The following is a 23,683-nucleotide window of genomic DNA, read 5'->3' on the forward strand; positions in this document are numbered from 1 at the left end:
TGGCTCAGCTGGAACAGTTTCCCCACTAAGCCAGTAAGCTCACTTGGACGCAGTTTGGTTCAGATCGTTTCAAATCCACAACTTGAATCCTAATTTTAAGCATCCTAACAAAATTAAAAAAAAATAATATTGATCCACTGCCATGGAATATTTACTTATTAGTTTTCTTTTCCAAAAAAAAAAAAAAAAGGTTTGTCAGAAAGTTTTTCAGCTACCTCTGTAGAGCTGAACTTCACTCTCCAGAGAGCTGGAATGACTGACACAAGCTGACAGCTTGCCCAGCTAACTTGAGTGAATTCAGCATTCGTTGAAATTAGGAGCAGATATCACTAGCACCATCTGGATTTAGTTCAGGGCTGCGGTTAGATGTTCACTACAGAAACAGCAGCATCAACTATCAGATATTCCTGCCCTGGGGCTGCTTGTTGCAACCCCACAGCTCAGTTGGTGGAAAAGTTCATGTGACTGTTCACCATCTGCTTCAGTGCAAAGTCAGCTGGCTGAGTTTAAAGAGCCCTTACTGCCTGCAGGGGCAAGTGCTCCATGGGCGCCTCTGCAGGGCTGTGCCAAAACTACTTGTATCAGGCTTGTAACCTGCCGCCTGCAGCTACGTGTCTCACCTTCCCTCGAGTCATGGCCAAATATATTCCGAAGCTTTTTAACTGATGCAAACAAGTATAAAATAAATAAGCTCTCGCGTATGATTCTATGAACCTAGCCAAAATCAGAATGCAGTTCTGGGATACCTGACCTGAGGTAGGATTCTAGCGTGCCATTCCCACACAACGTAGGACCTGCAAAATTTTTAGGCATACAGACACTTGTACACATATAAATACTGCAGGGAGAAATCCGAGGAGCTGCTATTACAACTTCAACTGCCAAATCACAGCAGATAAGGAGAACTTGTTCCCAACATATGTTGTTTAATTAACTGCTGCATTATCATCCTGTAAAGCAATTCATTCATGCTCATTGAAGAAGTTCTGCCAAACACATACCGTAAAAAAATGAAAAGCATTTGAAGTCAGAACTCACTTGGTATTAGCACAAGTCTAATTTTGCAAAAGTGACTGTTCCACATCTAATTATATAAAGACAAAAATCAATACCAAAATTGGCATGCACTAGAAAAGAACAGCTGCTCAATCCTGCATACTGTAATGCGATTATTTGTGAAGCATTCAAAATGCATAGATCTAATCCAGGGTCACCTGGCTAAAATAGGTTTTCAGATCTAATACAGCTATCAGTCAGTGGAACTACTGATAGCTGAACTACCAGCAGAAAACAGCTTCACATTGTGAACTGTGTATAATGAGCATTCTTTTGAACCTACCTTTGTCTTGTAAAATTACTGTCATGTCATTCCTTAATTTTGTGATGCTTCTGTACTGTATGTATGCATCAGTGTTCCTGTCACAGTCTAACACTAGTTTTCCCTACCATATTCTCACTTCTCTACTGCATCTGTGTCACGGGTATATAAAGCAGCCAAATGTGTCAAGAGTTTCTCCCTCCAAAAGCCTCCAAAAGCAAAGGAGCTGGGTACAGAATTGGTTTTCCTGTTCACTGACCCTTTTTTATCATGTCAGGATATTTCCGCTCCAAACTTACAACAGAGAATGAAAATCTTGATGAAAAAATACCCAAATTTTTAATTCAGACATCTCTGGTATCTTATGTTTTAATTTAGAGAGCCTAAAGTTACAGTGAAATGCAAACTGGCCCAAAACTACCTTTTGAAAAATGTCAAAACGTAACCTTTCGATGAGCTGCCATTTTTTCCTCATTTCTCCTGGGAAAACTTGTCTAATTCACTTACCTCACAAATATTCATGTTTTTGATAAATTTGATTGCTATGAGGAACATATTTCATGTACAAACACTAACCAGTTCTACTCAGCATGAATATAAGGAGTCAAGAGCACAGACTGAAAACTAACCCAGGTGAGAACCAACTGATTTCAGTGCTAGAAAAATGCTTTCTTTGATTGCACACTTTTCACATATAACAGTAAAGAACACAAATCCCGGAACTTGTTGTAGCATTGCTGTTGCTTAAGAATGTATTGCACATGGTAATTTACCTTTGTTGGATTTTGGTTGTTCAGATGACCCGCTTCCAACCTTTCTCTTCTTCCGTGGCACAGATGAATTTTTCCTGTCAAAGGTAATAGGACTGTATTGAGGAAGGCTGTTGAATTTCTTTTCAAATTCTTCTTCCAATTTTGCTAAGCTAAAGGGGAAACAAAACCGATCAAATTAAATGTAACTCTGTTTCTGTAGAAAAAAATATATTGTTTAGGAGCACGCGTGCATATATACATACCCAGTTACATAGAGGGGGGGAAAAGTGCACACACACTGTACGCATCAAACTAGTATATGTTAAATCCAACTCAGAATCAGAATGTACACTCCAGCTTCTGCATTTGCAACTCAGTACAAACTGACTACAGTAGTTGTATATATTAAAACTAGAAAAAAAATAAATAAATGTCACTTTGGTGACATTTAGCTCTATTTGCTGCACAGATTTGTACAGGAGGTTCTGTGAGGGGAATGAAAAAAGACAATAAAACCAATAAAGTAACTTCACATAAAAGTCCTTACATCAGAATGAAAACAACAATTCAAACCAGAAGAAAAACGTCAAACTATTCAGTCTTCTGGGGATATTCTAAAATGTGATGCTTTGTGGTGGGAGTGGGCTTTGTATTTGGTCTGGGTGATTATTTCTCCCCTCATATGCTATTTGTTGCAAGATGAAAAACTCAACTAGCTCATGCCTTCATGAAACTGAACATCCCTCATACTTCAGCCCAACCTGAATGACTAACCACACTACCTACAACTCAAGAAATCCAAAGACATGCTATTGCTGTTCCTAATAACCAGCTGAAAACAAACCACTTGAACAGGCTGGTACAGCATGGTATTTCTTGCTGTAACGGCTATGTTGGATTGCTAAGAACTCTGTTCCAGCAAATTTCTGCAGCCGGAAAGAAGCAAAGAAAGGAATAGTATTTTAATAAAAGGCAGTGCACACGGCTAGGCAGCTTATAAATAGCACCGTCAATGACATGGCCACAACGACATTTTCTACTCTTTTTTAATTCTGTTTGCTATGGAAAACTTGAACTTGACGAAAGTTGGCATCAATGTTGGCAGGATGGCCCTTACCCACTGCATGCTTGGAAGCATCACAAAAAACATGGCATTTTGCTCTCTGAAGCAGCACTTCAAACAAATTGCATTCTGAAAGCTTTGGTACACAGAGTGATGCTTCATTTTATGTTTGTAATCATTGCTTCTTTCAGAAGCAATCTTCCATCTTAAAATATAGCCTTGGCTCTTGGCAGACCACATGCATGGCGGGGCTTCTTTGTTTGGTTGGGATTTTTGTGTGTGTGTGTGCATGTTTTGTTTTTAAATCACAAAGACATCTGACATGAGCGGTGCTCAGTACTGCTACCTCTCTCTTCCACATGGATGTTCCCTGACAAGCACAAAACAAGCTGATTTTCTGCTTGGACAGCTGTCACATATTTCCACTCCTCTGCCCCAGCTCCTCTTGTTGCAACCTGCCTCGTCTCCTGCCCCTAGGGCACATGAGGGGCTGACGCTCTCATTAGGAAGGCCCAACCCTGAAAGCAGCCAAGCCGCCATCTTGGCTGCTAATTTATAGCTCGTGTGACATGGAGGCAGTGGAGAGTGCTGCTATCCCTATGTCACCAATTAATTATTTAAAAAAATATAAAAATCACAGTGCTATGAATTTTCAGAGCATCTCACAGGCCTGGTTAGACAGGTCTTCACGCCGTTGGGCCTAGTTCTGCCAGGAGCAGGCTGCACATGGACAAAGCCCACCTGACAGGGACTGTGGGGGACATGTGGGCGACTGGTGATGGAGGAGGTCAGAGGTGTAATTCCAAAGGGGTGAGGACCCTCCCTGCTACACACACAGAACAAGGCTGAAAGGTGATGCTGAAGGGAGCAGAAAGTGTTAAGAGAGGAGCAGGCACAGGTAAAACCAGGTCTTCAAGTAGCCAGAAGATCAGGTAGTGCAGTGGACAGGGTAATGGATACTTTCTCCAGCATTTACACTCCACACATTAACGATTCTGCCTTTGAAGAGCTCACTAAATAGTATTAGTTAATGGCACGACTGAATTGAGAAGCAAGATTGGCAAATATGTATTTTCCCCATCCAGCCAGCTAATGACGGTAGAACAGTACTTGTCAAATTAATTATTTACACAGTTCTCCTAGCTACTTTGAATAAATAATTTGTAAGCATATTTTTTTTTTTTGGCACCATTAGGTGCAAAAAGTTTTCAATTTAAATTTAAAAAATACTTACAGAACTTATATACAATGCACTACAAATACAAGAAGTGTTCCATTTTTTTTTTAACTATTCCAAGCAAACAATACTTGGAGATTTTAATCAATTTCATATCATTGCTGTAAACTGAGCTGCAGGTAAATTTCACATAGACTACCGCACAAAAAAACATTTTACAATTTAAAATACGAAATGTGGAAAATCTACTCCTTTTTATTCATTTTCACCTTCTGAATTCAGTTAATTGGAAGTCTTCATACTCACTTGCGAATTCCTGAATGGCTAAGGAGACTTAATAATTATGCCTGCAGTTCAATAAATCTGTAATACTCTGAGAAAAATTGTTACTCATATACTAGAAAAGTAATTCTGTGTGGCCTTGCTAAATTTTAATGAGTTTGTAATCATTATTCTTCTATTTAATTTCCTCATACTATACATGAACAGTTTAAGCATCTTGTCTCTACAATAGAAAAATGATACCTTTATCATAATTATTTGCCAACCTTAGAACATTCTTTACTTCTCCTCTGCAAGCAATCTCTCCAAGCAGGTAAAGAGATCTATTCTCTCTAGTCTAATTATGTTTATGATGATTGAACACTTACACAGAACTCTAAATACTGCTTGCAAAGTGCTCTGAAAATATAAGTAACCCTCTTCACCACCTCTTGAGCCAGTAAATATTGCATGTTTTTTTCAGAAGTGAGTAAATAATGTATTTGTTTACAGTAGTGTAAAGCAGGAAATATCTCAAAGGAATTACACTGGTATATAAACAACAGGTATCTTCTAGAGCATGACTGAGCCCAGTGGGGTTTGCAATTTTCAGGAATCCTGTGTGATTTTGATTATTTGGGTGTTGAATGTAGTTAATTTAGGTGCAATGAGGAGGACTCATGCTTAAGTTATCAGGCTGATCTAACTAAAACTTTGAACAGTGTTAAGCTGCAACTTACCCAAAACCAAACTCTTCCTTTGGCTTAGTCCTTTTCAGTTTTTTGTTCCCACTTGTCCCACTTTGGGAAAAAGCCCAGTTTTCTTCATTCCAGCATCCTTCATGATCTGAGGAGTTGCCTTTTCCTGAGCTTCTTTTTCCTGGGATGAAGGCAGAAAATTGTTTCTCATCGTTATAAAAATGTGCCAAAACAAACTGGGCTCAGAAGGAACTTGTGTGCTTATTCAGTAGTGCAACCTGTGATGCTTGACCTTCTTGAGGTCATTACAAAACCTTTTTTTATTTATTGTAACCTGGATAATGATGATATTGGCAAATACTTCCTCTCCCCCACCCCAGACTTCTTTCATACTATCTGTGAAATCAGGATCTTTCGAGGTATAAAGGAAGAGAAAGAGATTAGTAGATTTAAAGTAATAACTTCCCTAAATTACAAACTTCTTTTTCTTTTCTGCCTGATCTAATTACACGCATAAATCTACTAACTGGAAAAATACATTTCAAGACATGCCACAAAGCTTCCAGAAATGATATTTACCCTTCCACGAGGTAAAAGGTTCTTGCTCACCACCTACAGCAAACCTAACAGCCAAAGCAAAAGCACAACACATCTGCCTCTTGTAGGGACTGAGAACTATGCTCACAAACACAACAGTTGCTTATACAGAAACAAGCTAATTGTTCAGGGTAACACAAGTCCTGCATACATCTATCAGCAGGCTGACAAATTAACCAACAAAGCCTTTGGTCAAAAAGCTGAATCTCAGATCATGAGAGACAAAGAGGGAGAGGTTAAGAGTTTGTGAGGAACACAGATGGCAGGACTCCAAAAGATCTGCCCTGGACAAGAAGCCCATCCCTTCCACCCGGCCCCAGCATCTTGGGTCACCAGATACAGCTTTCCCATCACAAGCTCCTGCTTAAACACAGACTTCTGCTTTTCCTCCCACTCCAGGAAGACTTTTGTGGTTCATGCTGTAAATGAAACACTCAGAGCCACCCACCTCTGTCCACGTTAGCGCGCAGAGATGTGAGCATGCCCTCTGACACCAGAGTTTTATAAAGAGCACCTTTGCAAGATCTCTCCGATTTCCTGGAGCCACAGGTTTCTATCTTTTTAACACAGTCACTGTCCTCAGTTTTGACCTGTTCTGGTAAGCTTTGGGGTACCACCTCCTCTGTTGGGGTCAGTGGTTCCACTTTAATGTTATCAGAAGCCTCACACGGTACTTCCTTGCTGGCTGCAATACTAAGGAAATCGGGAGGCTTCGATTCTTTGGTGGTCTCTGCGGGTTTCTCCTTCGATGTTTTCTTCTCTTTCGATTTCACTTTTTTCTTTGGTGATTTTGTATCCAACACGCTTCCCTTCACATTTGAGACAGGGCGGGTTTTTTTGCGAGGAGTTTCCAAGAGTCTCTCGGCACCCCAGTCCCCTTTTGCAACAGCTTCAATTGTATACATTACGCTTTCAATGTCCGACTCAGAGGACTGCCTCTTTTTACAAGGTTTCTTGGGGGTGGATTTTTCATTTGTGTGCCGGTCCAACTTATTTTTTTTCTTTTTCTTCTTTATCTTTTCCGGCTTTAGCCCGAGGATATTCATGTCACCCATTGAAAGCTCTGGAGAACAGCACATGTGATCTTTTGTGCTATCATTTCTCTCAAAAGGACTGTTCCCCATTGCAAGACTAGTAAAATCTCTGCATTTTGTAGGTTCTGATTCCTCAGCTTTTGTCTCATCCCAGTTTTGCATTTTCTCTATCTCTGATTGTTCTACTTGTCCTTTACAGGAGTCTTTTATTATTGTTTTCTCCAGTTCTTCTACTTCCATTTCCTCTGCAGCTGCTTCTCCCACATCTTGTGGTGCTTCCACTTTTGTTTTCCCAGGTTCCTTCACTTTGACTCCTTCTGAAGCAAGGCACATCTAAAACAGGTTTAAAAATAGTCCCATGAAACAAACACCAACTGATAACATTACTTACCTATGTTAACAGGAGCATTACACAGGAAAACCCTCTAGCATCTTAGCTCAGGTAACCAAATTATGCTGAAGCCCTACCAAAACTGATGTGACATGACAATGGCTACATGCTAGAGGAAGGCTGGTGGGTTCTACTGCTCTTATAGAAAAAGGCTCCGAGTTATCTCAGTAGTGTTTCCATGATCCTTGAAGTGCCTTTTATATAACCTGGAAACCCACTGCTAGGTTGATTTTCAGAACACCCTAAATGCAATGGAGCAATACGGCGTCTCTATTGCCACACACAAGTTACTTAAAATCTCACATCTGCACCCTCTGTAACTCCCAATTGTCCCTACATACAATTATTTCCTTTGTCTTCCAAATGGCTCTGGATGAGAAGGGGGAAAAGATGTTAACTGAAATTCAGCAACTGAGATCTTCTTTTACCTGAATGTGCAAAATAATTTGGAAGGTAGTAAAAAAGCCTTCCAAATCTTTCTTCTCATGTCACAGACTTATTTTGCAAAGAACTGAAAAGCAGCAGTGGTTGCCATGGTTATCACCTCCTGGTGATAACATTAATGGAAACCAAACCCCTCACACTGTCTGAGGAACAGCAATATTCAAAAGAAGAGCTGTAAATGGTCCCTAAAATTGCCATGTTCCTGCAGCACTGACTTGGGAGATCCTCTTGGTTTTGGATCACCTGTAAGCTCCGCTGACACTGCTACAGAGGGCAGTCCTTCACAGCATCAAGCAGCTGCTATAGGGAAGACATGCTTGCTTTTTCTTACTCTCCCTCTCAAAGCCCCCAAGCTGAATTCCCAATGCTATTAATGCCTTTTTTTTTTTTTAGATTTCTCAAATCAACAAGGTAGTTTTTTCCTTGCAGACTAAAAATAACTCTTACACCAAAATATATATGAGCATAATACCAACAAAAAACCACTTTGCAGTAAGTTTCCAATATTCATGCTGCACGGGGTAGAACGAGCTCGGTTGAGCACTGGAAACATCGGAACTCTGGCAGCACAGTGTCTATTAGGAAGCAGCTTAAATTGTGCAGAGGAGAACCTCACACCTATGCTGAGGTAGATTCTCAGTACCAAGGTACTTCTGTGACTCTTTTTCCTGTACTGCAATGTAAACACAGCCTATGATTTTCAAAAGCTAAAGACCAGTTTTTAAAATGCAACTCATTGGACAGTAATATTTCCATCACTTCACACATACACACACTCCTTGCTAATGGATTTGTTCTTTATACTGTTGGTTCTTCTACAGTAGCCAACAGCACAGAGGGCTGTGGATACGGCTACAAAAAAAGTGACTTCTGTTTTGTGAGCTCTAAATAAACTTGAAATTCACAGTCTTTAAGATTGGAAAAGTGCCTTTTTTTAAGGAAAAAAAAAAAAAAAGCTTAGAAACAAACGAACCACAACATTTCAATAAGAGGCCATTCATTTTAACTGTTCCCAGAAGAAGGATCTACTGAGAGTATCATAGCAGAGTTTTTACAGAAGTTATTGACCTGTTTATTCCTCACTTCAAAAAACACTACAGATGAAAAGCAAAAATAAATGAAAGCAACTAATGACTTTAAAAAGAAATTTGTAATGGCAATGCCCTAACCTGAGTAACAGACTAATCCAGCCCTCTGTATCAACCCCTTGCATCTTCAGCCAAACCAGTCAAATCCCCAAATCCCAAAACAAGGAACTGAAACTATTTCAATGCTGACTGGAAAGTCCCTTTGCCATCATGGACTGGTACTTCTTCTCAGCTGCAGCACAGACTCTTAGAAACCTCCAAGCTGATGGCTAGTCTGGGTAAATCTTGATTTGTGGCACCCAAACCGTGATAATTCATGCTTCTATAAGCAACAGTGTAATTATAACTGTAGCACTGTTCTGCCTTCCAGACTTCAGCAATCAACATCATTAACTTCTCCGCCCCACTGCACCTGTGGTAATTAGTCACCAGTGTTTTAATATTACCTCTGCCAGCTGAAATAATGCTGATGTTCCACACTGTTTTGTTAAATCAGAAGAACCTGAATGTGATGTACTTGAAGAAATCTAAAGAAAAAACAGAGAAAAAAGAAAAACATTCTTTTATCAGCACAATTCTTTTATGTTTACCACACAACTTTTGAATAGATTGTTTCTTCCCTCTCCCAAAATTCATTCATAAGATCATATTTTAAAAAAGAAGTGCAGACCTGTGCATGCTGTTGTAAGTAACACCATGTTCCACGATTGCTCCAGTGGATAATACCACTGGACAATAAAAGATATTTATTTGCAGACTTGGGGATCTTCTTGTCAGGATTCCTTTTGAAGAGTAGGATGAACTGAAGCCCATGCTTTCTCACACATGAACAGACTCCAGTTGCTCAGCACCAGCCTACACCAGCGTGCAATCCAGTGCTGACGGTGTTTTTGAAGGCTTAAGTTAGACATTTGAGAGCAAAATAATTTCATTATCCCAGCTTAAGAAGGTTACTCCTGTCAGGCTATGGCACCACCTGTTGGTGTCCTACAGGATTCATATAAAAGAGATGCTACGAAACCAAAGCAAAGTAGGAGCCCTCAGCCTTTGGTAACCTTTACTACTCCTCAGAGTAGAGGAGGCTGTCTGGCAAGCAGGTAGATTATTATTCTCCAGAACATTTCTCCTGTATGAGGCTGGGATCCTCTTCAATACTTTAGAGTGTTTTGTATCAGTTTTGAGCTTGCTGCAAAGAAATTATCTTTTTCTAAACAAATTAACATCAGTCTCAGGGTTGGCCATTAGTATGAAGACAAAAATGTTTTATTTTTAAGGACGTACCCTGTAATGTCTGATCAGGCTTGTATGTTTCTTATACTTGCTTCCTTAGAAAGAGGTGGAGGTCTAGAGACTGGGCACCTAAAGTGTTTACAAACTTTTACCTCCCCCTATCCCCCCAAACTCAGTTTTCATTGCTCTCAACCAACATGGGCCCAAAAACTCGATTTTGCAGAAATCAACCCATCATTGCCATAAAGGAAATAAACAAAAAAGGTGTTCACAGTGCTATCTCTTATGTGTCCTGGAGGCTGCAGCTCCTCACAGCATCTCCCAAGCTCTGACCATTACAGCTCAAGTCTCCAAATGCAGCTTATGGCCAAGCCTTGTTAGAGCTGTTAGCTCTATTTCTCTATTACAGGAGAAATGTTCTGGAGAATAATAACAGCTTGTTAGCTCTCTGCGGCAGAAGCGGCCTCCTCGCCTTCTGGAGGTGACATGTGCCCCCCAACCTCCCTCCCCACTGCCTCCCTTTACTCTCATGCCTCCCCACCCATGGCTAAAGACAAAAAAAACATGCATTTAGGCCCAGCCAGAGGCTCAGCAAGCTGATCAGCATCAGCCTCCCAGGCTTCAGGCTGCACAGAGGCTGCTCCGATCGTTTTTAGAAACTTAGAAATTCTCAGAATATTTTAGAAAATAATTTAACCCACTTCTGCATTTTATCACCATCTGTGAAATACCAACAAGGAAGGCACAGGGAAGGCAGCGGGGGGTGGGAAGAGATGATAAAATTGGTTAATCCACACAGCAGAGAGATGAAGGAGGAGAGCAGCGCGTTGTGCTGAAGCAGACAGGCACCCACGCACCAGACCCCTGCCACGCCAGCAGCTTGGAAACAGCCATGCAGTCCCCTCCAGTGCACAGCATCTGCAGCGTGGAGTCGCAGCGGCGTGGCACAGCTGCCTGCCAAATGAACCTGCAAGCCTCAGACACCATTGAGGTAACAATGGACACAATCCATTCGGGATGCTCCAAAGCAGGTCCTGAACTGCTAAGAACTTCAACTGAATCTCTCATATTTTATTTATCTGATTACAATCCAACATTACAGAGATCTCCAAAAAAGGGGAACAAAAAAATAAAATCAATAGCACTAATGTCCTACAAGAGGCAGAGGCAAGGAGGATGTGCTCAGCACAACTGCCATGCTTTTCTCAGTTTGAATCAGAGCCTTTAACATTTATTTTGTCTATTGAAATAGGCTTGTAGGAATCCATCTGAGCAATCACAGAGAGGTCATGGAAAACTGTCCAACATGCAAACGTCAGGCTGCCAGGCTTAGCTTCAGTTTTTTGTGCCAACTGCAGTACAAACTCTGCACTCCTGTGGACAAGCACCTGTCCTTCCCCCAAATTAGGGCTTCACAGTCAGGCTGCGTTCAAGCAACAGCCTTACTCCAGACCAGCATGACTATAAGCTGGCTGCTGTCCTCTATGAGGACATTCAAAATCTTTGGTGTCCCTGACTAAACATTACCAGCCTTTCTGCCGCTTTAGAGTTGCAATAGGCAAATGCCCTTATGGTCATAGTTAGGTGTCCTTGCACAGAACAGTTTGGGTTGCAAGGGACCTTCTAAGGTCATCTACTCCAACACCCCTGCAGTGAGCAGGGACATCTTCAACTATAGGTACTGCATAGGTATGGCTAACAATACAGCACATATCCACAAACTCTACTATGGCCAGAGACTGCCTGTAGGGTAAGGCAGGTTTTTCTCCACTCAATAGAAAAGTTCCTATGAAGTCAGATAGTAGCATTACTATCCATGGAACAGGACATGAAATAGAGATTAGATACACTGGAATAAAAGTATCTTTTTTTTCCCCTGAGAGGGATTAACCTCACCAGCAAGAAAATATGGCTGGATGCCAGTAGATGGGATCCACAGAATCATTTTCCTCACTGAAACAGGACATGATTTTGAGGAAAAAAAAAAAAAAAGTGTATGCAGAAGGTGCTAGCACCCTCCCTTATTTGCCTGGAATACAGCATGTGTCTTCATCTTCCAATCATCAAGAAGAATAGTATTTGCACACCAAGCATCAAAGGCTTTTGAGTGATTCCTGTATGTCAAAGAGAAGACCTCTATAAGGTTATATTTAAGACTCACAGAGAACTTCTATGACTATTGGGAAACTTGACCTGGTACTCTTGATTAGGGCTGACAGCTGCCCACTTCAGAACTTAATACACCGCTTCAACTTCCAGCTCTTCATAGAGATTCCTGATGATCTCAACGTCTACTTTCCTCTTCTTATTCTTGGTCCTCAAGTCAGCAATGTACCTTCCAGTCCTTACAACCAAAGCTTTACTTTTTCAATCCTGGTATCCAGCTCGTCATTAAGAAGAATGCCGTTGTCTCTTGTCTTTGCTGTTGTCCTGAGCATTGTTTTTATTACAGTTATAAGGCTGATTTTTTTAAGAAACTATGCACGTTAATGAGAAAAGAAAAAAAAAAGAAAAGCTAGGTCCCTGGGGCCACTGCCTAATTCTCTTGCTATTCCATTATTTACTCATTTATGCTTCTGGAAATACTAAATTTGATACCAGAGCAAACCTTACACAACTCATACTTTCTGAGGGAAAAGACAGATACACACATCTTCCCACTGTGGCGCTAATGGGTATAACTTCACTTCTGCCAACTGGAAGAGTCCCGACTTCCCACAGTGCTTTACTGGCTCAGGACTTGACAACTGCGAAGTATTTTATGAGATCTAGGTTTTAAATCAGCTGAGGAGAAAAATATACCAGTAGCACACATGAAAGATGGAAAGGAAGGGAGAAAAAGAACAAAAAATTTAAGGTCAGTCAAATCAGGTTTTTTTGCATCTTCCTGGCAGAAGGCCCCACTTCATATAGGCATTCCCATCCAGGAAGCAGTTAACAGGCACTTAGAATTCACCAGGATGCAAGTAAAAACAGAATTTCTTCCTTAGATAAGGCTCATAGATTCTCTTCCATGTTTGTATTGTCCACAGCTAATATTCTATCATGCCATGTGTGTTTTATGTGACTAAACGAACAAGACATAGCAGTTGCTTAAAAACAGGAACTGTGGTGATCAAGGTTAAACAAAATTTTCCCAGAAAGCCTGAGCAATATTTCCCATTTGGTTATATACAGACACAGACCATTTGTCCTCACAGGCACTGCTTGTTTCACTTTCATTAGTCAGAATAAAGAAATAAAGCCTTACCTTCATCTAGCCTTCTAAACAGGTGTTGGTGTACCAGCACCAGCACCTTGAAAAGCCTGAACATTAGGGGCAAGATCACCCATGTTTCCATGGCATCTGCCTCATCACAAACATCACACTTATAACAATAAACTTTAGATGCAAATATTATCCGCTTAGCCCTTCTCTTTCTATTTAATGTCTCTCTCTTGAGCTGGATTATTTGAAAAGTTTATTTTTCAGTTGCCAAGGAGATTCATTACAACCACCCCTCCAATCCAGAACATCCATTTTACTGCAAAGTTATTTAAAATATGGTGAATGTGCATTAGTAATAATTTTTAATATTAAACTAAAATAATTCAAAATCCTGGTTTTGCTTTGAGACAGTTCAGTGAACCTGCTCAGGACCCCAGGGGAGTAAGGGATCTGGTACATTGCATTTTGCAGGAAGAGGGCCTCAACTTTCTATCTTTCTACCGTAATAAATTCTCAGCTCTTAATGATGTTTTTCAGTGCAATATGAATGGCAGAAAAGGGACAGAAAACCACCCACACGCTGAAGTATACTTCAGTATACTGAAGTATAACCTGTGAACACGCGGGCATATCTTGCCTCCTGATGCACAATGCGAGGAAAGAATGATGAATTTCATTGACAATAGAAGGGGTGCTCCTAACAAAATGCAAGTGGGATTCTTGTAGTACTAACAGAAGGAGAGGAAGCCAACATTTCACTTCAGAAAAAAAAAAAAAGAAAAAAAGAAAATCTCCTCATAGTCAAGAAAACAAACTGCAAGAGACAAACTTAGAACTCATTCTGCCAAAGTTGCTGCCAAAACATCAGAAGTAAGAGGATGGCTGATCAATCGGCTCTTGGAGAGATTACCGATCTCATTCCCTGTCTTAACACCACCATCTTCCTGTTTTAATTGCAATAACCAGAACTTACAGTACTACAGCCACAAATAGGCCATTCTTATGTAGAAGTTTAACTTTGGGATCACTAGGATCAAGTTGTTATATTTTATTACAATGTCAGCCAGCATTTTAGCTACTATATTACGTACGAGTTTGCATAAGAAGCATGTGCCATGGTACCACTTTCTCATTTCCCTCCTAGAATAGGCATTTCACTTCAACACAGATATTAATAATTTCTGTATACAGGCAAACAGCAAATGTATTTGTCTGTTTTACATAATAGCTTTACCTGGGAAGATTACAGCTTTGCTTAAGGGAAGGCTGGCAGAGAAGACATTGACTAGCTCTCACACTCCCAATTTCAAGGCATTTTGACCAAAAGTTTTTGATTCAACCCTTCTGTTCAGCATAAACAGAAAGGGTTGCCTGCAAGCCCACTCAAAGTGAGTATGTAGGAGGGACAAAATCATTCTCAAGCATGCATTTTTCTTAAATGATAGTAACCTGGTGGACTAGCAAAGAAAATTTTACCTTGTTGCACGCTGCATGTGATTGTTGCTTTAATTAAAACACCTAGGGAAAAACTTCAGAAAAGCAGCTGAAAGTGAATAGTTTGTGGGTTTTGGCTTCATTTTGTTTTTAAGATGGGTAAACTAGCAATTTATCGCTTCCAATCTCAGGAAGCATTTTCTTTGTTTAATAACAGATGAGAGTTTATCTCAGTAAATCTAAGAGGTGCTTGCGTTTCTTCTCTGTGAAGCAGTCACCACCATCTGCTTGCATTTGCCAAACACGCATCCAAGTAAGACCAAGAGAGCAAGGGGTCCCATCTGCTCTGCTTCCCTCGCATGGCAAGGAGGATGACAGCACCAGCACGTGTGAGCAGACGGCTTGCCAACAGCCACCGTGCTATGGAACACAGCCCACTGCGCTGAAAACACTGGCCTAGATAATGGCTTTCCAGAAAAGGTATACACGAGAAGGACAAAAGTAGGGCCAAGAACTTCCAAGATCAGAGCGGAATGAGAATGCCAAGAGCGTAACTTGGCAACACTCCAAATTTCTAAAAAAATACTTACGAGGACATCACATCATCTTTGAAGACCTCCAAAGCACTTGCCTGCGCACCCGCAGGATCCAACCAAGTCTCACTCCTGGGATCTTCATTATCTGTTGCAGCAAGGCACCGGGCAGGCCTCACTAGCCACATACTCAGCAGCTTTAATTTGAAGACTATGGCACTTGGGGCAGACAAACAGATGAAAGGCTAACCGAGGCTGTAAAGCAGAAAAACTCCCATGCTACGTCTACATATAACGAGCTGTTTCTCTGAGTGACAGGGGACTTGTACTCCTGGGGTAAAGGTGCCCATTTTAAATGACAAGTCTACTCAACGGGATTGCTGTCTTCACAAAGAGGCACTCTTACTCACCCTGCCGCACAGGCGGCGAAGAGAAAGGGAACATATGAAGAACATCCAGCCAGAACCAAAACTGAGCTGGGACGTCTGCCAAAAGTCTCCGGGCACATCAGACCACAGCACACTTCACATTTCTTCACAGGTCTGCTTGGCTACTGGCTAAATAACTACTTTCTCTCCCTCTCTCTTTTCTTTTGTACATTGCTGACAGCAGCCTACTGCAAATTGCTTACCATAATTCAGCTTACTAAATGCAATAATGGGTTCGTATAGACAGGACCCAGTAAGAGGTGGCACAGTAAAGAGAGGGATTTTTGCCAAACTTGACAAAGACACCCTGTGCAAATTGAAAGCCCTTATATTTGAAAGAGCACCAGCAGCTTTAATAGCGGAGGGAGAAAGCTTAGAGGTTCTGTAGTCGGCTCAACACTTTCCCCTGGAACAACTGAAACGAAATCAGGCTGCAATCTTAGAATAATGCCATTTTAATCACTGCCATTAAGGTTTCACAAAAATAGTGTAACACAGGAGGAATAACCATGGCTAACAAGATTTTCTTTTCCAGATTTCTACTCCTTATTTCTAGACATTGAAAAAAATATAAAAAGAAAATACAACCCCCTCCAACTGCACACACATTTCAATATTTTCACAAGAAAATGAGATTAACTTTGACTTTAAAACTGTCCTCTCCAGTTTCTAATTAACTTTCCAAGCACCTCTACCTAACATCTGATGACTCATACATGCGCTCCATTGTGCCAAATGAGTTGACTTGGCATACTGGTATGCAACTCTATGCACTCTCACGTCTCTATGACAGTTTTCAGGTTTGTTATTTTGTTGTTTTTCCAATTAGGGAGGAAATAATTTCAGGATCTGTGAAAGTCTGAAAGCATGGCTAAGTCAGGTGTTACAGGACGATTTGAAAACGCTGTACTAAAGGCAGTTCAGATCTGCAGATATCTAAAATTACTGTTCAATTAAAATGTAAGATGGCTAAGATTTTTGAAACTAAATTAAAAGATTCACTTGTGCAATATCTTGCAATAGAATTAATAAGAAATGTTCTCCAGCCTGTATCTTTTACTTGGTTTAAAAGGTTGCCTTCAGCACATAGCTTTATCCTACTCAATTCCACTAATTTTTTCAAAATAACTTTCCAAATTAACTCTTAGCTTTAAAAAAAGGTGGCACATAAAAAACTACTTTAATTATTATAGATATTTACTGTATCTTTTATAGGGGTGTCTGTAGTCAGGCACCTGGATCAGTAAATTGTTTTTTCTTAACTGAGCCTCCTAAGAAAGACATCAAGAAATACATCCTAATCAAGCTAAAAACACAAAGTACACAATTAGTTCAACATTTAACAGAAAGAAGCGTGCTGTATGTAGTCACACCTCTGTAAGCACACAGAGTAACAAATAGGCTCCTCCACAACAGCACCAGCTCCAATCTGTCTTTTCAGACACACCCTGAATATACCTGTAGCACCACTGATTCTGCAAGCAGTACGAGACTCCCCCAAATGGGCAAGGAGAGTATATATGTGGAAAGTCAATTCACAGAGGCACATTAAACACATGGGAGGAATTCTTAAAAGTGATTTTTGGTTCAATATATGGAAGAAGGAGGATAGTTTACACACTGATGGGTAATTTCTAGGCTTACAAATCACCACCTAACGATGTTGTTACATATCCTTGTAGCTGTTGAGATAAGCTTCCTTTGACCTGCAACATTATTTTTCAAAGGACTCCTGCCTCCAGGAGAGTTGTCATTTTACACTGCTGCAGCCTCTTCCATAGGCAGAGCATAGTGTCATTTCAGAATGTATTTTATTTTCTGTTTTCCTAGATGTAAATTAAAAGGCCATTTGGAAAATATGCCTGCAGTGGTCCTTTGGTATGGCAGGCCGGGTAACACTCACAAGCTCAGTAACTTTTGTGTATGCTACAGCTGGTAGAACTGGCCAACATCTCACCCAATTGATGTTTATTCCCCCCGCTATATTGTATTTCACAGTTCAGTGAAAGACCTGAGACAGCAGAACCGTGGTGCTGACATGGCACAAACTGCTGTTTAGCAAAGAAGGTAAGCGCGGACACGGACACAATGCCCGCAGGTACTCTGAGATACCAAATCTATCCTAGACACTAAGGTAACTGCATTTTATACTGTTTAACCTGTGTCAATTTTTGTTCCAAATGACACCTCTGATTAATGTCAGACCTTGGTACAACTACCAGTTTTGCCACTGACACATATACCACCATGCACTGTTTAAGTGCAGCTTTGCTATAGGCTGTTTAACATCCTTGAAAAGTAAAACTAGCTAATATGGATTTCTAATTACTGATCGTCAGTGAGCTACTTCTAAGCTGCATGAATTAGCGGTGCAGGTGATCTTGTTTCCTGGCACCCACTGAAGTTCTTCTCTGGACGGTAAGGAAAAGCCAGGTGTCACAAACCCTCAGCAAGAGCGTATCTTGCAGCCCACAGCACACTCCTGCCTGCTCCCATACAGCTCTAACACTGCCCTGCCTGGGCACTGTAAAATGAACTGAAACACTTAAGTGAGCTGGTATTTGTCTTGCTATTTGAAAGACTTACCAGTGAAATTGAAGACACAGTTATCAAGAGGAACTATACGAATTATGACATTGCTCGACTGACAGTATAAGTATGCAAAAGCATCTTAGAAATACTGGAAGATGGATGATGAATTATTACCATACAAGTATGATAAGTGACACTGGAATTAACCAATTTTAAGATTTAAGTACTGCTCTTCATTATTGGCATGCCAGGCATTTCCTCTCCTTCACAAGTGAGCAGGTTAAGAGCCTAACTACAGGTTATGTACTTCACTGCGGCCATCACCTTTAATCAGAAATAAAGGATCAGTGCTTTATTTCTAACACATTTTGAAAGCCTCAGATCTTATGTTAGAACTCAAGGTCTTATGAGTTGATGTTAAAGAGAAAAAAAAACAAATCACATTTTCTGTGTGCTAGGATTTCAATGCATCTGTTTCATAAGTGATGACATTTAGGGAGAAGTATGAAGGTGCACACAGCAATGAGTATTAAAGACACAGGAGTCAGATTAACAGCTGGTGTGAAAAACAGCTGGTAATAAAGCCCCTGCTATGACAAAGTTTCTTTCCACTTGCACTTACTCAGCCACCACCCAGTGTCCTGTATAACCAATATTTATCCAGCTATAATTTTATATGTCACTTGATTGCAATTATTTCAAAAGTTGGAATGATATAAACAAGGACCAGGATTCTCTGCAACCTGTCATGTTAGTTATGCCAATGAAATTCACACGAACTTGGATGAAGTAGTATATACTTCTAAAAAGCACAGAATACCACAGCTGCACTTCTAGCAATAACTGGAAATATGTTGACAAAAATGTTGTACATTGCAAAACTAAAGCATAGTTGCGTAGAGCTATTTGGTGGTTACAGACTAGAAGAAGATTATGGAAATTCCAGAACTACAGTTGTTTTTGATGGAGTCAACGACTAAAGAAGCCACAATAGATAAAGGACATAGTGTAACATCCAAATATACACGTTAAAACTTTAGTTAGGAAGACTCTAGTTTAAAACTAAGTGCAGGAACAAGACATCTCTAAATTACTGTTTAAACCACTGCTCCATTATTGCTCTAGGGTTTCCAGCATGTTCCTGAACACACTCCCACTGAACACACTTCCACTCTGAGCTATTTACCTGATAAATGATCCAGTACCATAAATCCAAAAAGAAGGAAGAAATAAAAGCATGAATTTTATGATTTTTTTTTTTTTAAATTCCTCTTTCAGGTGAATATCAGATGCTTCTCAAAAGGGAAACACTGTGGAAGACAACCCTTGTAAAAGAAACTCACCTCTGCAAACTGAAACAATGATGACTTCTGACAGGTTTCCATAGAATTAGTTGCATCAGATTGACAAGTACTCGAGGAAACCTGAAACAAGAAGCGTGCAGAGTAAGACCTCAAAGGCGCTTCTTTGAAGCTAAGAACAACAGTGAGCAAAACAAAATACCAGGCAGCAGTAACAAGAAGCATCACTTAGGAGAAAATGGGCACTCTGATGTTTCAGCCCTGGACAGGTTAAATCAAATTTATGGGTGAAAACATAGTTTAGCACCCATTTGAATGCATTTGAAAATCACCTAAGAAGATGACGATCCCCAAAATACCTGGGATTTTTCTTCTCTTTTATCATTCCAAACTTTGCAAGAGAGTTTTATGCAACAGAATACTAAACTGATCATATTGGGCTGCACACACAATTACCTCGTATTGGTGATGCTATCAACACTGCTGTATCTGTAATTTGTACTGCTTTTCTGAACAAGGAAATTACTTAGAAGCTAAAACCAAAAATTTTGAAGACACTAAAGGTTGCTAAGTGACAGAAAAAACTTATTAGAAAAATAAGCCCCAACTACCTGACAGCATAAAAATAAGTAGTTCAAGGTACCACAAGCTTAAAATTATTCAAATCATGTACCTAAACGTCCATTTAGGGATGCTTATGAAAAACAGTGCAAGAAAGTGTTGTAACTTCTGGAATCAAAATACAAAGAAATGACTGTTCAGAAACAACAGCCTTATCTGAATTAACACAAAGCTTATCCATACTACTCTTATTAGCCAGAAATGTATTCATCAAGCATCATTCTGTAAGGGAATTGTAAAGATTTACATGCATAATTCCTAGAAGCATAAGGTACTGTTATTATAAAATAAAGTATGTAACATGGCTTATAGGGAACAGAAGAAAGGAAGGAGGCTTTGTAGAATTTTTAGGAAAAACAACAGGATGGATTTTTTTTTCCTTAACCATTTTAAATTTTTCATGAAATTTCAGTTTATTTAAAACATTTAGATGCAAATGTGTTTTTTCTCTTATTCATTACCAAGACAAGTATGTTAATAGCATTTATTAGTGAATGCACACATGAGATTTAGCTAGCAACTGCGTCTGTTGCCAGCAAGCACAGAGCACCACAGAATGAGCAGGCCTACAGCACATGCAGTTTGTACTGCTGCTCCTGCTGCTGCTTGTCCAAGACGCTTAAGCGCTGCAATAGCAGCAGTGGCATTTTGCTTCAGGAATCTGCTACCCATAGTCCCCCAAAAACACTAAATCCAAGCGTAGCAACCAACAGGCCAAGGGGAACTATACCACAAGACAATTTGCTTACATATACAGTCAAACTTGTTTCTTCCCTGCCGTAAAACCATGTAGTAACAGCACCTCCTCTGATCTATGATTCCATTATATTTATTAAACGTCAGGCAGGATGTTTTAATTGGTGTACTATGGGAGCACACCAATCCGAAGGGTTACAAAGAATGAATTTGTAATGCCTGTCTTTTGCTTTTTCAGCGGTCTATGTTACTGTTTTCACAGATATAGCGTTTATTACTGCTTTTCTCATGTTTCTGTATGATCTGTTTAAGATGTCTGTGCCTCAGCAGTGGTATGGATTGCACCAGGGATGCATACCAAACTTGCTGCTGTTGAGCGACTTGTCTCTGAAGATCTGAGTCTCTGCATTGGCATGAATTACATAAGGATGCTGCTTGCATGTTTGAACACTTATTTGGTTATTTCATGTCACTTCACTGGTGGGATTCTCCCAGGAATAACCAAACTTGGACTTTGGCTTCCCATACAATTTACATTTTCTGCCGTTCGACCAGCTGCCTTATGTAGCTTAATTAGTCATGTCTATTGAAGCAGCTTGTTTGCAGGTGAAGCCTGTTCACTGCACTGTTCGAAAGGGCCCTGTTTTGCTCAGAAGTGACATGAGGGAGGAAGCTGCAGCACAGGCTAGCTCTGGTTTGGGAGCCATTGCCCTGTGGCACCCCAGGAGCACCATGGTGGAGCAGAGGAGCCCTCAAGAGGATGGTAAAACCCTGGCCCAGGTTGCCCAGAGAGGTGATAGATGCCCCATCCCTGGAGACATTCCAGGCCAGGCTGGACGGGGCTCTGAGCAACCTGATCGAGTTGCAGATGTCCCGGCTCATTGCAGGGGGGTTGGACTAGGTGAGCTTTGAAGGTCCCTTACAACCCAAACTATTCTGTGATTCTATGATTCTAACAGCAGTGCCATAAGGTGTTTGCTCCCTGGGCAGGCACGGAGAGGGAGAGTGAGCCTTCTCACTGCTTCCGAGGCCAAGTTCACCTTGCAGTACAGGAACCACAAACCATGGAAGGTGTGAAGCCCAGGTTCCCGCAGCTTTGTGTGTAAAGGACAGATTGCTGGTGCCCAGTAACTCAGAAATTATTTTGTAGTTAGAACTATGCTCTTCCTATCAACTTCCATTATTTTTAAAAAGTTAATGCTCTTGCCTTAGCTTGACAGTAGGACTAATTTGAGCTTTTTTCTTCTACTCTGCTGCTCCCCACACACTTCTGACTTGTGGGAAACTTATTATCTCCAGGACTTCTAATCTCTGCCAGGCTGAACCTGAGGAAAGCGTTAGAGAAGTTTCCAGAGGGAAGGGATATACAGATAGTGCCACTGCATATGTTTCATTTCCTGATGTAAGCAAACATCCTCAACATCTCATTTCTTCCCTTTTGCTCTTTCCAGTTTGTCCTCAGCTACACTGAGAGACTTTTCACTTCTGATTTACACCCTGAGCAATACCACCCTGTGCAATCCTGGCATTGCAAGCAAGGTGACATTTTGATCTTGAAGAGAAGGAATCCACAAGTATAACGCCTCCATAACCTCCCTTTCCCTTCAGGTTACTGTAACCTGCTCTAAAAGGGTTCATGCCAAACAAAGGTGAAGGACAGCCCCTGCTCACCTTTAACACTGTCCTGATGTGCCCGGTAGTGGCAAGGGGGAAAACCAGTAGAAGAGCCAGGTTTTGGGCTACATGACAAATCCCGGGATTTCTGGGCAGTAACCTACAGAAAGGCCACTAGGTGCTACTGTAGGGCAAGCAAAGGGCCTGAGAGGCAAGGGAGGAAGGTTTGGGCAAGCATGTAGTGCTCCTCACCCATCCTTATGAGCCTTTCTGCTCACAGACCTGCTGTGAGGGCCAGGATTTGCCTAGCGCAACGACAGCAGCTGGAGCAGACTCTTGGGGCATTTCTGCTCAGGTGTTCAACAAAGTATTCTCATATAAACACCACAGTCTGACATAACTGATGAAAAAGACCCAGAAGTCAGGTGGAAACTCACTGCATATCCAAATCCTTTGCTTACTGCTGCTAAGGTCTGTAGTTCTCCTGCCTATCTGCTTAGTAACTCCAACCACTGCTTGGAGATTAGTCATGTACCGACAATGAATTCTGTTATCAGAAGAAAAACCCTATAGTATTTTGAAAAAAATTACAAAAATAGGAACATAGCTGGCAACATACAGAGATGGCAACTGAAGCCTCAAAGCAATTTTGTAAATATTGCTGTGATGCCTCTTTGCATCCTTCCGCTGACATCTGTTGACTGTTACCTGACATCTGGGCTTCTGACAGCTTGAAGGTTAAACACCTGACTTGAAAAGTCCCTATACATCCGTTTAAAATACACTTGACAGAAAAACGAGCAGACGCTAAATGCATTTATGTGGGATTAGCAGACCCGTAAGTATAATTTCCCTCATTTTCTCCCGCGTTCTGAGCAAACTATGCCAGTGCTGTCCCTCCTTTCTATTAACAATGTTTAAGATGATAATAGTACTTAAGACCTGTGCTTAAAAGGCCACCCAAGTCTGTGTAGTCATACATATGCACAAGCAGCCAAACTGCATGTTGACAGGTAATCTTACATCTGGTGGTCCCTCAGTTTAAGAACCATATATAATATGCACGTGTATCTTACATGCACACACACACACACACACACTTTAATGATAATGAAGATGTGATATCATTTAGAGCTCGTGGTACGGGAAAGAAGAGAGTTCCTTACCTCTTGTGCAGTCAGGGCATGTTCCCCTGCTAGAAGCAGCATACTCAGGCCTCCCATTTGTGTAGGATCTGTTAAAACAGTAAAACCAAGTCTTAAG

General features: G+C 40.8%; 1 protein-coding gene across 30 annotated transcripts in view; it reads right to left on the minus strand.

Annotated features, from left to right (window-relative positions):
• The window catches only part of BBX (BBX high mobility group box domain containing), a 148,448-nt gene that overhangs the window by 23,146 nt on the left and 101,619 nt on the right, over positions 1–23,683 (minus strand). For 28 of the 30 annotated variants that reach the window (XM_065049873.1, XM_065049862.1, XM_065049853.1 and 25 more), the window contains 6 exons: positions 23,587–23,654; positions 19,532–19,612; positions 9,270–9,350; positions 6,315–7,233; positions 5,312–5,450; positions 2,092–2,240 (listed from right to left, as the gene is read on the minus strand). In XM_065049873.1, the coding sequence (XP_064905945.1) occupies positions 2,092–2,240; positions 5,312–5,450; positions 6,315–7,233; positions 9,270–9,350; positions 19,532–19,612; positions 23,587–23,654 (1,437 nt within the window). The remainder of the gene's footprint in view (positions 1–2,091; positions 2,241–5,311; positions 5,451–6,314; positions 7,234–9,269; positions 9,351–19,531; positions 19,613–23,586; positions 23,655–23,683) is intronic. The other 2 variants (XM_065049847.1, XM_065049849.1) reach the window with 1 other exon arrangement.

The sequence above is a fragment of the Columba livia genome, chromosome 1, assembly GCF_036013475.1.
Source record: "Columba livia isolate bColLiv1 breed racing homer chromosome 1, bColLiv1.pat.W.v2, whole genome shotgun sequence".
Classification (NCBI taxonomy): domain Eukaryota; kingdom Metazoa; phylum Chordata; class Aves; order Columbiformes; family Columbidae; genus Columba; species Columba livia.